The 13338-nt window shown below is 40.4% G+C and overlaps 1 protein-coding gene across 2 annotated transcripts in view; it reads right to left on the bottom strand.

Annotated features, from left to right (window-relative positions):
* gpc6a (glypican 6a) overlaps positions 1-13338 on the bottom strand; it is a 743431-nt gene that overhangs the window by 583633 nt on the left and 146460 nt on the right. For both annotated transcript variants that reach the window (XM_034192493.1, XM_034192502.1), the window contains exon 2: positions 6161-6319. In XM_034192493.1, coding sequence (XP_034048384.1) covers positions 6161-6319 — 159 coding nt within the window. The remainder of the gene's footprint in view (positions 1-6160; positions 6320-13338) is intronic.

Raw genomic sequence — 13338 nt, 5'->3', positions numbered from 1 at the left:
GTTAAATATCACTTTTTCTATGAAGTCATTTTCTTCAAGCAAAAAAAAAAAAAAAACCAAATAATATTGAGGGTACTGTCTTCAACTCAGCACATTCTTGTGCAAAGTACAGTGCAAGTGACAATGCCAGTGTGCAAATAAAGGAGCTCCCATTTCCAAAACAGGACCCATGTCATGAAAGTATCAAGTGTAATTGTGCTCAGTTGTTCATGCTGGTCTTAAAATTGAGGTGTGACCCATGCATTGTTCTTGTGTGGAAGCAGAGAGCGATTGTGCAGCAAAATCTGAGTCTAAAGCTGAACGCAGGCAGGTTCATGATGTGCAGAATTTCACATGATTCACAAAGAGATGCCCATTGGTGCAATAAAGTACCAAGAAACTGAACTGAAAACAAAATTAGCAATTTAAATTACATTTTTAATAAAAGTTTGCACCAAATGTATATGCTACTTGTCTTCCTCCCCCGACTGTCTGGAACAATATAGGGGCTGGCCACAGTGTCCAGTTGCCACTGGGATGATGGGGCTAGCTTTACCTGGTGGATTATAAAGGAAATTGGGTGATGAGGAGGAGGTGTTGTGGAATGAGACACTCAAATGGTTCACCTTAGGAAGCTGTGGTGCATCACTGTAGCTCCTGTAAATGACTTACCCATGCAAATTGATTTCCTGGACAGAAAACCTCTCCCTTCTGTATCCGCTATATAAATAGCAGTGCACGAGTTCATGACATACACAGCACACACTCTGCCTAAGACAGAATAAACCAAAGCATGGTAAAGGTGCAGCAGATGATCTTTCTCTGCCTGATAGGACAGGGCAGATCGAATGTGTAGAAATGGATGAGATGTTGCATGAATGACACACTCCACGGTTTCACCTCAGTGCTTTGATGCTTTGCTTGCAAATCTGTTTACTTGCCAGAAAACTTCTCTGTTGAGTCCAACATCTATTTACGAATGTCACAGTTTCAACCACGTCATTCTTGAATGACGTATGTGATTGGTTTGATTCATGTTACACCCAAAACACATCCATGATTAATTAAGCAACTAAAAACAACACCTTGTGCCCTGCACCTTACTTTGCACCTAGATTACATACCATGTCAACAGCAAAGTCAAAGTGGACCTGCCCCAAATACATCTGTGCTGCACACCTGAGAGTGCAACAGGGATTATTCTCAGGATTAGAATAACAAAACAGATCCCTTACAGTCCTGACTTGAGCTCTGCAGCATGGAGACCATGAGGGCTCCATTCTCTGAAGCCATTAATCTTTTGTCACTGGCTGAGTTACTTATTTTGTGTTTAGAATGGCCCGTTAGCATTGGCACAATTTGATTGCTGTTTATATAATCTGCTTTGGAACTCTATTGCAGTATTTTTTAACATATAACAAACATAAATAAATATGAGTTACTGACAACACATGCATTGTGTGTTATGGTTAAATTGATATAGTTTATAAGTACCATTAAGACATTGATTAAATCTTTTCGTAATGTCACAAAGTCCAATTTAATGGGGCACCACAGTCTCATTTGAACCCTGCATGACATCATGGGATTTGACCCTCTTAGGTGGACAGCCGGTCCCATTGTGCAATACATACACAGCATAAATTCACATGGAAAAATGCTTAGCCAAGTTGAGATAATGGGTCATGACTTCCAACTGGCAGAAAGCAGCAAACTGAGCAATGCATATGGCACTGGAAGTGTCCTTCTGATACAGTCTAGTAGTTTCTTCTTCTTTCCATTATGACAGAACACACCGAAGATGAATGAAGAAGATGAATCCAATACCTTTGGGCCGTGCCCCTTTTTTTGTGCTCAGATTATACAGCCACTTAATAGGAGACCATAGTCTCATTTGAACCCTCCGTGATATCGCGGAATTTGACTACTTACGGGGGACCTCCATTTAATATATATACAGCATATGGATGGTGTACTCTTTTGTTTTCGGCTGGAATCACCGACACAGTTGCGAAAAGTGTTTTTTTTTTCTTTTTTTTTCAGTACCCAATGGAAAAGGGAAGACAAGGCGAGTGGGAGATGTTGTGTCAGTAAGTGTTAGCCTACACAGCTAACCAGATTAGCTCCGTACTCTTGCCTGCAAAACCGCCTCAACATGTTTGTGCTCCGGGTCATAAACAAACCGCAACATGTCTACTTTCCCTCCGCATCATCACTTTTTCTTTGCATTTTCACTTTCCTTGCATGTAATTTCCCCAAAATCTCAAAGAAAATGTGGTGTTTTTTCCCCAGAAGTAGAGAAACTGCATCATATCCGTTATATTTTACCCCTTTAGCACCCGCCTCAAACGAGACTGCGCTGCCCAATAAAAATAAAAGCATGTGAAGAATGAAATACACACTGTGCAAATGTCGAAAGCTATATGTGAATTTGTTGAAAATTGCATGCTTCCATACATAGAATCATTTTATTTATAAATGGAAAACAACAATAAAGTGCAATATAAAAAGCTATCCATTTTCCTGTTAATTAAATTTGAGTAGACAATGTATTTCAGAAAAAGGAAGCCACTAAACTGAGTTCATGTAACACAAGTGCAAACGTTTATGTTGATAAACATCATCACCAGGATATCAGACATGTATTTTGAAAAAGGTGCCAGAAAATCATCTGGCTTGTGATTTACTAGTGTCTAATTTTAAACTGCAGGCTCTGTTATTGCTTTTCTGCTCATGCTTATACAAAGAGATAATACAAGTATACCAAAGAGTGCCCAGATTGTTCAGTGAACAGGTGAAAACTGGAATTTGCCAAGTCTCTTTTTTAATACACTGTGTAATTTCTTGTTCACTGTTAAAGAAACATGTTTTGTTGATGGAAAGTGTGAGGCACTTTAGTTTGAATCACTGAAGGTGACTTGATTCTGTGTGACACATCATTCTTGCTTCACAGAATAGTTTGAATATTAAATTAAGCAACTGATTCCTTGTTGAGTAGCTGTAAGAGACAAACTGTAACTCAGTACTGGAAGTGACATGAAGAGAGTTTATTGTGACCAGCTTCCACACAGGTGTGGATTCGGGCATGCTGTACACAATGTCAGCAACACACTCTTATTTTGCCAACAAAGGTAAATTAACGCTGTTGTTCCGTTTGTCTGAGGGTGCATTCACAGAAGAGTGGAGCAAAACACCAATACATAAAAAGAGAAATACAGAACACCATCAATGTGAGTGTGCAGGTAGGAGAGATAATCCTGATTTTTTTTTTTTTTTTTTTTTTGCAGAAAGATGTCATCTATAACTGTGACACACTGGTATGTGACAATCATGGTTGTCTGTGAATGTGATCTGATGTGCAGTTTGATGATGTAACACTTTGGACTTGTACCATGTAATGTGTGTAAAAAACATTGTAGCATGCTTGCAGTATAACGTTTGCACAAGCTTGGAATTTCTGGAAAACCTTCCAGGATTATCACAGCATGTAAAACAACATTATAGGATGTGAACCTGTCACTATTGGCTCTGGTCTGATGATTTGGACCTTGCCCTTGAAGCGACTTGTGTTGTGATTTGGTGTCATACAAATAAAACTGAAGTGAATACACAGAAATGCAAGGAATTACAAATGTATGTCAAAGTTTGCAATGGTGAAAATAAACTCTCAAACAACTGAGACACCCAAATGATGTGCTGGGTCATCACGGGCAACCCCCCCCCCCCCCCACCTTTTAATGTTTTCAATGGAATAGGCAAGGTTTCAAACATGAATCTTTTATGATGTATAGCGCATTCGGAAAGCATTCACTTTTGCTACATTTTATGGTATAGCCTTATTCCAAAATGGATACAATTATTTTTCCCCTCAAAATTCTACACACAATACCCCATAATGACAATGTGAAAAAAAAAGTTTTGTTTGAGATTTTTGGAAATGTATTGAAAATTTAAAACCTAACAAATCACATGTACATAAAGTAAGCATTCACAGCCTTTGCCATGAAGCTCAAAATTGAGCTCAGGTGCATCCTGTTAATACCGACCATCTTTGAGATGTTTCTACAGCTCAACTGGAGTCCACCTGGAGTAAATTCACTTGATTGGACATATTTTGGAAAGGCACACACCTGTCTGCATATAAGGTCCCACAGTTGACTGTGCATGTCAGAGCACAAACCAAGCATGAAGTCAAAGGAAATGTTTGTACGAGGTCTGTTAGAAAAGTATCCAACCTTTTTATTTTTTGCAATAACCTTATGGATTTGAATCACGTGTGATTGCATCAGCCAAGCTTGAACCTTCGGCGCATGCATGAGTTTTTTCACGCCTGTCGGTTGCGTCATTCGCCTGTGAACAGGCTTTGAGTGAGCACTGGTCCTCCCCCCTCGTCGGATTTTCATTATGAGGAAAATGTCTGAACGACTGGAGCAGCGCTGCATCAAATTTTTCCAGAAACTGTGAGAGACAGCCAGGTGGACACCATTCGGAAAATTCAGATGGCTTTCAGGGACGATTTTATGGGTATCAGACAGATTAAGGAGTGTTACAGCCGGTTTAAAGACGGCGCACAATGGCGGAGGGCGCGCCGAGTTCCGAGCGGCGATCGACAGGCTGAAATGACCAGATCATTTCCAAACTGAATGCTGTGTTGATCCGGGACGTCGTCTGACTACCAGAGAAATGGCAGAAAAGGTAGACATCAGCACTTTTCCAGCACATTCCACTGTTAAAGCAGATTTTGTCATGAAACAGGAGCGGAGGAATTCGCCACGGAGCCGCTAATGGCACGGAAAGAAAGCACCTCCGTGTTGGTCTCACAGGACATGTTGTGGCATGCCCAGCTCTTCATCAATTTCTCGGATACTCACTCGACTGAAAAGCCACCCAAAGCCGTCTGAATCTTCTGAATGTGGAAGAGCTGGGCATGTCCCGTGAGACTTCCAACACGGAGGTGCTTTTTGTTGTGCGCCACTACACAGCTTTTGAAATGATCTGGTCGTTTCAGCCTGTCGATGGCCGCTCGAAGCGCGGCGTGCCCTCAGCCACTGTGGGCCATCTTTAATCCGGTTGTAATGCTCCTTAATCTGTATGATGCCCATAAGATCTTCACAGAAAGACATCTGAATTTTCCGAATGGTTTCCACCTGGCTGTCTCTCACAGTTTCTGAAAAAAATTTGATGTAGCAAAGCGGCAGTAGCTCAGCCATTTTCCTTACAATGAAAATCCGCCGAGGGGCTGGACCACTCCTCCCACAAAGCGTGCTCACAGGCGAATGACGCAACCGACAGCTGTGAAAAAACTCATGCATGCGCACGAAGGTTCAAGCTTGGCTGATGCAATCACACGTGATTCAAATCCATATGGTTTTTGCAAAAAAATAAAAAGGTCGGATAGTTTTCTAACAGACCTCGTAGACCTCAGAGACAGGATTGTCTCGAGGCACAAATCTGGGGAGGGGTACAAAAACATTTCTGCTGCTCTGAAGGCCCCAATGAGCACAGTGGCCACAATCATCTGAAAATGCACAACCTTTGGATCAGACATTTGGACTCTTCATGGAGCTGGCTGCCCCTCTAAACTGAGCATTCAGGGGAGGAGGGCTTTAGTCAGGGAAGTGAACAAGAACCTCATGGTCACTCTGTTAGACCTCCAGCATTCCTCTCTGGAAAGAGGAGAACCTTTTAGAAGTACAACCATCTCTGCAGCAATCCACAAATCAGGACTGTATGGTAGATTGGCCAGATGGAAGCCACTCCTTAGTAAAAGGCATGTGATTTCTTAGTTTTTGAATTTCAATATATTTGAAAAAATCCCCCCCCCCCCCCCCCCAAAAAAAAAAAAAAAAAAAAAAAAAAATGCATGTTGTCGTTATGGGGTGTTGTGAATAGAATTTTGAGGGGGAACAATTAATTTACTCCACTTTGGAATAAGGCTGTAACATAAAATGTGTAAAAAGTGAACTGCTATTAATACTTTCTGGATGCATGGTATGGCCATCAAAGTGACAGGACAGAAAAATAGGTATATGTGCAGCTATGGGTCCTAAGATCTTGACTGTTACATTTTTCAGAGGAAGGAAAAGACATGGGAGTAAAAAAAAGAGCAAATTTTTATATTGACTGTCTATATTTACCTGTCTCATCTGGATTAGAAGTGTTGGTGTGAAGAATTTCTTACCGTCAAACTTTTTATGCCTTGAGATAAACGTCTCTCTCATCGTGCGGCTGTTCTCCTCAACCAAATTCTCAAACTCCAGTTTACTCTGCTGGTTGAGTTTGTCCTCCATTTCAGATGTGCAGCAGGTGTATCCCTGAGGACAAACGCGCAGGTGTTCACCTGAAGGAGACCCAGACAAACAACAGCGTTTTTACATCCCATCACACCAACTGGAGTTTGTTTAGCAAAATGCCAGGATGCAGCTTTGTTCATGTCGTTCTAAAGCTATAATTCCTGTTTTCTCATCACCGAAGCTATCAAAATGGGAGAGTCTGGAACCAAAGGGTAAGTATTTGTCAGTCACCTGCTGGTGTGAAAAACACTGTAGTATCTTCATAATGTACTCTACATGACTAATGTTATTAGCATTTTTATTACTTTTTTTTTTTTGCTATGTCCAACAAAGACAAATAATAAAAACACATGACCACTGCCTAAATCATTTTTTCCCCCCCAAATCAATCAATAATTCAAATTTTATTGATAAGATACTGAAAAGGTTCAATCTCAAACAAATTCAAACATAAAAACACGTCAACAGATAATAAACAGGCAGATTACAAAAAAATTAAAAGCAATTCTTTAAGTATAAAAACAGAAAAAAGGCATAATAAGGTCCATAAATAACTGTACAATGACCATTGAAATTTAGCCTCTGTAAACAACCACAATGGAATTCCAGTGAAATTATCAATATGTGCTTATAGTGTAAACCTTCAGCATTAATTCACACACACACACACACACACACACACACACACACACACACACACACACACACACACACACACACACACACACACACACACACACACACACACACACACACACACACACACACACACACACACACACACCTTTCAAAATGCATGTGACCCACAGATTAATTGCAGAGTTTATGCAGAGTGCATCCGGAAAGTATTCACAGTGCTTCATTTTTTTTCCACATTTTGTTATGTTACAGTCTTATTCCAAAATGGAACAAATTAAATTTTTTCCCCTAAATATTCTACTCACAACACCCCATAATGACACCATGATTTTTTTTAATGTTTGCAAATTTATTTAAAGTACGAAAAAACTAAGAAATCACAAGTACATAAGGCAAAGGCTATACGCCCAACCGTTGGGCAGAAAAATATAATGTCTTACCTTATTCGCCCAACCGCTGGGCAGAAAAATATAATGTCTTACCTTATTCACCCAACCGCTGGGCAGATAAGTCATACATTGAACATTACACGCCCAACCGCTGGGCAGATAAATATAATGTCTTATCTTATTCACCCAACTGTGATCGTGTATTTGACATGTTTTGTGCATCTAAGTTTTTTTACACCACTTTTTAAAGTTCTATTGTGGCGTATGTTTGACACATTTAAGGCGTTGTGTTTAGTTAATGCGAAAACACCGCAATGGATCAAAACAGACAAACTTCATAAGCATTTTGAAAAGAAGCCTGTTAACGATGACGAAACCGTTTTTAAACAAAATGCTGCTTGTTGGCTGTAAGATGGTATTAGCTTGACACAGTTCCCTGGGTGTGATGAGCCAAATAGAACCGCTTTAGATCACAGCCCCTCCGCGGGGTGTGAACCTTCCCGCAGCCGGCGAAAAAATATCTGCCTTTTTTCCCTCCCGTGTTGAAACTGGAAGTGAGCTTACAAGCGCGCTCATTGGTTGGTTGTGGTTGGGCGTATATGCTCGCATATTTACTTTATTGAACCAACGGTTGGGCGTATAGCCACTCTGTAAGTATTCACACCCTTTGTTCAATACTTTGTTGATGCACCTTTGACAGCAATTACAGCCTCTCGTCTTCTTGAATATGATACCACAAGCTTTGTGCACAAACAGTGGCTTGCAAAAAGTATTCAGCCCCTTGGTATTTTATACATTTTAATCTGTTTATGGAATTTCAAATACAAAGAGTAAATCAGGCTTTTCAATATAAAAATTTCTAAAATTATCTTCCTTAGACTCAAACTGAAAGCAAATCTCTGCAACTTGATAGAAATTAATTGAAAATATAAAAGCAAAGATGATGGGTTGCATAAGTAATGGGCCCCTTTGGTATAATACTTGTAAATAATCATTTTAATTGCCAGTGTTCTTCAGACAAGTCAGGGGATGGATACATGAACATTACATGTCTTCAACTTTATTTACATCAGTTATGATGAAATACAAACAGTATGGCACTCTGGTAAATCCGTGTGGAGTAGACAGCTCTCAAAAGCCACCAAGACACCCAGACAACACAGAAGAAGTTATCGGCTTCTCTGGCTGTGATTGGAGAAATTGTGCATAGTGCATGTTTTGCATTTTGTATCCCCAGTTAATACAACTTCATGATGAAGTGGCACAGAGGAGGATTCTATTAAAAAGAAGACCTAAAAGTTCACTTACAATCAGATGCAAGCCTAGATTTAATGTTTTGGTGAAAGAAAACCCTCCTCTGTGGCAGTTGATCATGAAGTGATTATTCAAATAAGGAGACACATATATGATGTTCTTCTGAAGGAACTGAGGAAACAGATGTTAAAAAAGGCCACAAGGTCTTTCTCAGAGTGGAACCTGATCTGTTGCAAGTAGCCTGTCCTCTCCTCGTAGCCGCCAGGTGTTTGGATAATGGGCTTCTAATGGCCTCATCCTCACCAGAAACATGCCTCTAACATCCTCATTTGTCCTCGCAATACCTTGCACACGAATCGTTCCGCACTATTTTTGTTAAATTTTGAACTTCACGAAATTACCGGCACACTCAGAGATGCACCTTGTTAGCCAAATAAGTTGAATAACTCCACTCGTACCAAAAAAACCCCACGCTACCTGGCTCATTATTCATCATACATTATTTGGTGTGGCCATGGCTTTACTTCTTACAGAAGTATTTTTCCTTTTTTTATTGTTGCTCGTGCACCAATGACACCAGATCAAATTCCTTGTATGTAAGAACTTACTTGGCAATAAATTCAATTATGATTCTGATTAATATTTTGGTTGTGAATACTTATGTACATGTGATTTATTTGATGTATTTTTATGGCCCCTTCACACATAACACGAATGAGGCTGAATGGTGCTCAAAGAATGATTCAAATGGCACACATGACAACTCTGAGGTGTACTTAACACTTCGTACAGCAGTTGCCACATCCATTCGGGCACAGCACATACACTCTACATTCGCATGTCGCTCGTGCCGGAAAGCCATTCTAATGCCAGGCATGATGAAGTTGCACTGCCATCTGATCGTGCCTGCAATATTCACACAGCATGTCGAATGAAGGTCGGACATATTGTGGTGCACTCGAGGGGCTGCACAAAGTCACTGGCCACGTTGAACCCTGGCCTAACATTTTGATCATTGGTGACTTTAACATTCATATAAATAAGCCTTCTGATCCACTCTGCAAATCATTTATGGAAATTGTGGATGCATTAGGATTTCAGCAATGCATTCGGGAATCGACACACATTAGTGGAAATACCCTGGATCTGGTTCTCGCACGTGGTATTGCTGTCACAAATATTGACATCATACCTCTTACATCAGTGGTGTCTGATCACTCACTTATTAAGTTTACAGTTTCGCTACCGTGTTTAGTGGAACAACAACCTTATATATCATTACGGCGATGCATCAACTCCTCAACTAAGACTGAACTCGAAGCTAGACTGCCTAATGTCTTAGCTTCACATTTGACAAATACCCAGTCAGTAGACAGACTTGTGGATAGTTTAAACTCAGTGCTCAAAATTACACTCAACATGATTGCACCACCTGTGTTAAAACCGCGCTCCCCCAAATCACAGTCACCTTGGTTCAATGATTATCTGCATGACCTCAAGCATAAAGCAAGATGTCTAGAACGGAAATGGCGTCGTTCAAAATTAGAAGTATTTCACCTTGCATGGCGTGATGCTATCTTAGACTATAAGAATGCATTATTGGCTACAAAGCGGACTTATTACTCTGATTTGATCAACAAAAACAAGCATAACTCAAAGTTCTTGTTCGACACGGTGGCAACACTTTTGCATGGACAACCACCTGTAGTTTGCTCTCCTTTTACAGCACAAGATTTCCTGGATTACTTTGGGAAGAAAATAGAAGACATCAGGTTAAACATATCCTGGCATGCCTTAATCCAGCCACTACACCCTGCTATTGAGGTGGGCGCTACTACTGAGGTATTACCTAGATTTACCGAATTTGATAGTATCTCACTAGGCATGCTGACAAAACTCGTAATGTCAACAAAAAGCACAACCTGTTTATTTGATCCTATACCAACAAAACTGTTTAAGGACCTGTGGCCCACTCTTGGGCCGACTGTACTGGAAATGATTAATCTTTCTTTAACTTCTGGATCTGTTCCTAAATGTTTCAAATCTGCAGTGATTAATCCATTACTTAAGAAACCTAATCTTGACCCTAGTGTATTGACAAACTATCGGCGATATCAAATCTATCATTTTTCTCAAAAATTCTGGAAAAAGTGGTGTCATGGCAGCTCATAGACTATCTTACTGAGAATAATCTCTTTGAGCCACTGCAGTCTGCTTTTAGAAAATATCATTCCACAGAGACGGCTCTCACTAAAGTGGTGAATGATCTTCTGCTTACAATGGATTTGGACACCACTACGGTTCTGTTGCTGTTAGATCTCAGTGCTGCATTTGATACAGTGGATCATCATATTCTACTTGATAGGCTGGAAAATGCACCCCTTGGGCACATATTGCGGCGTTTTGGGATTACCTTTCACTGCTATGCAGATGATACTCAGTTATACATGCCGATAACAGCTGGTAATCTCGTTCACATAAAATCCTTAGAAGACTGCCTTGCAGCAGTGAGAAGTTGGATGTCTAGAAACGTCCTACTTTTAAACTCTGATAAGACCAAAATGATGGTTCTTAGTCCAGTGAGACATCGGCATCAATTTGACCAGTTACCGCTCAGCCTCGGCTCGTGTGTCATACATCACACTGACAAAGTGAGGAACCTTGGGATAATTTTTGATCCTTCGTTGTCCTTTGGCCTCCACATTAGAAATATTACTAGGACTGCTTTCTTCCACCTGCAAAATATGGCGAAGATTTGTTCCATCCTGTCTATGGCTGATGCTGAGACCCTGATCCATGCATTTATCTCTTCTAGATTGGACTACTGCAATGTTCTATTTTCTGGTTTACCGCAGTCTAGCATTAGGGGTCTCCATTTGGTTCAAAATTCTGCAGCCAGACTTTTGACACAAAGCAGAAAGTTTGACCACATTACACCCATTTTGGCATCCCTTCACTGGCTTCCTGTCCCAGTGAGATCATATTTTAAGGTTCTGCTACTAATCTATAAAATTCTTCATGGACTGGCACCTCTCTACCTAGCTGACCTAATTAAACCTTACGTACCGGCCCGGGTTTTACATTCTCAGGGTGCAGGACTACTTTGTGTCCCTAAGGTGAATAAGAAGTCTGCGGGTCACAGAGCTTTCTCTTATCATGCCGCTGTTCTGTGGAATGATCTCCCTGCATCAATAAAACAGTCAGATTCTGTGGAGACTTTCAAGTCCAGACTTAAGACGCACTTATTTTCCCTTTAATATGGCTAGCATACTGGTACAGTTTTGTTTTACACTTTTTACTCTTTTAATTAATTTATTAGTAATTGGAGCGGGCCACGGCCTCAACTTTACCTAAATTCTGGGTCTTTTAGTGAAGTCTAGGGCTAGTGGCCGGCGATCACCTTAGTATTTCTCTGTTTTTCTTGTTGTTTAATGCTAGCAAATTATACCGTATTTTTTGTCTTTCTGATGCCTGATTCTGTTTTTTTCTCTCTCTGTTTAAGGTGCAGCTCCATCCAGAGATGGGAGTTGTATTCGTGTTGGCGATCCTCCTGTCCTGTGTGCCAACAGCATTTCTTGTATATTTGTCCGTGAATTGTTCTGTGAATTGTTCTGTAATTTATGTTTGTAGCATGGCCCAAGCAGAGGGTCACCCCTTTGAGTCTGGTCTGCTTGAGGTTTCTTCCTCAGAGGGAGTTTTTCCTTACCACTGTTGCTCTGGGGGTTGGTAAGGTTAGACCTTACCTGTGTGAAGTGCTTTGAGGCAACTCTGTTGTGATTTGGTGCTATATAAATGAAAATAAATTGAAAAATTGAAATGAAATTGGCCGAATGGCGCAATTGAGGCAGCCTTCATACCAGCAGCCAGATGATGGCAAATGGTGTGCGAGTGCCCATTCGACCCACTGTAGATGGCTGACAGTCAAGAGCAGACATTGTCTCAACAGACGATGATGTTCGTGGATAACTTTGTAAACTGTAGTGAGAGGAGACAGAATGTTGTGGCAAGCCTGAAGAGGCAGAGCTATGCTCTGAAAAAGGGTAATGAAAGTAAAAGCAAGATTGAGGACATAGGCATGTATTCAAGGGTATAAAAGGTGTGGAGATGGTGAAGGTGGGTAAGTTGAAATACTTACATAGAACTATTCAAAGTAATGGATAGTGTGATAGAGAGGGGATTGGGCAGAGAAGACTGGTGAGATTCATATTTTGTTTGAAGGGTATCTGGAAGACTGAAAGGGAAAGTTTATCAGATGTAACGACTTGAGCAATACTGTATGAACTGGATGTGGATGCATTGACAAAAAGACAGAAGGTAGCGTTATCATTTTCATTGTGAATGGCAAAGATGGCACGATTTGGAATAAGCATATTACGGGGGAAAGCACAAGTAGGACCATTTGAAGTCAAAAGCCTTACTTGGACATAGGTAGTTTTATATGGGTAAGTTCACTCACTCACTCACTGCTTATCAGCGATTGGGTCACAGTATATGGGGAAGCTGAGTAATGTAATTTTAATACAGCATGTCTAATATTTATGGCTGAACTGCATGGTATAAGAAATCTGATGATAACACAGGCAGGAGTGGATACTCAATAAACATACCTATTGCATTGACATAACTCATAAAAAGTAAATAAATAAAGAAACTATTCCAAAATTAATGAGGCTCATGTGATTTTTTTGTTTTTTCAATTCCATGTTCTCCCCTCTGTGATAGAATGGGTCTATCTGTACCACCTCTCTAGATTGTCTTCTTAAATTTTGTTGGCTTCACATATT

The sequence above is a fragment of the Thalassophryne amazonica genome, chromosome 2 (assembly GCF_902500255.1).
Source record: "Thalassophryne amazonica chromosome 2, fThaAma1.1, whole genome shotgun sequence".
In the NCBI taxonomy this organism is placed as follows: Eukaryota; Metazoa; Chordata; class Actinopteri; order Batrachoidiformes; family Batrachoididae; genus Thalassophryne; species Thalassophryne amazonica.
This window is presented reverse-complemented; position numbering and strand designations above follow the sequence as displayed.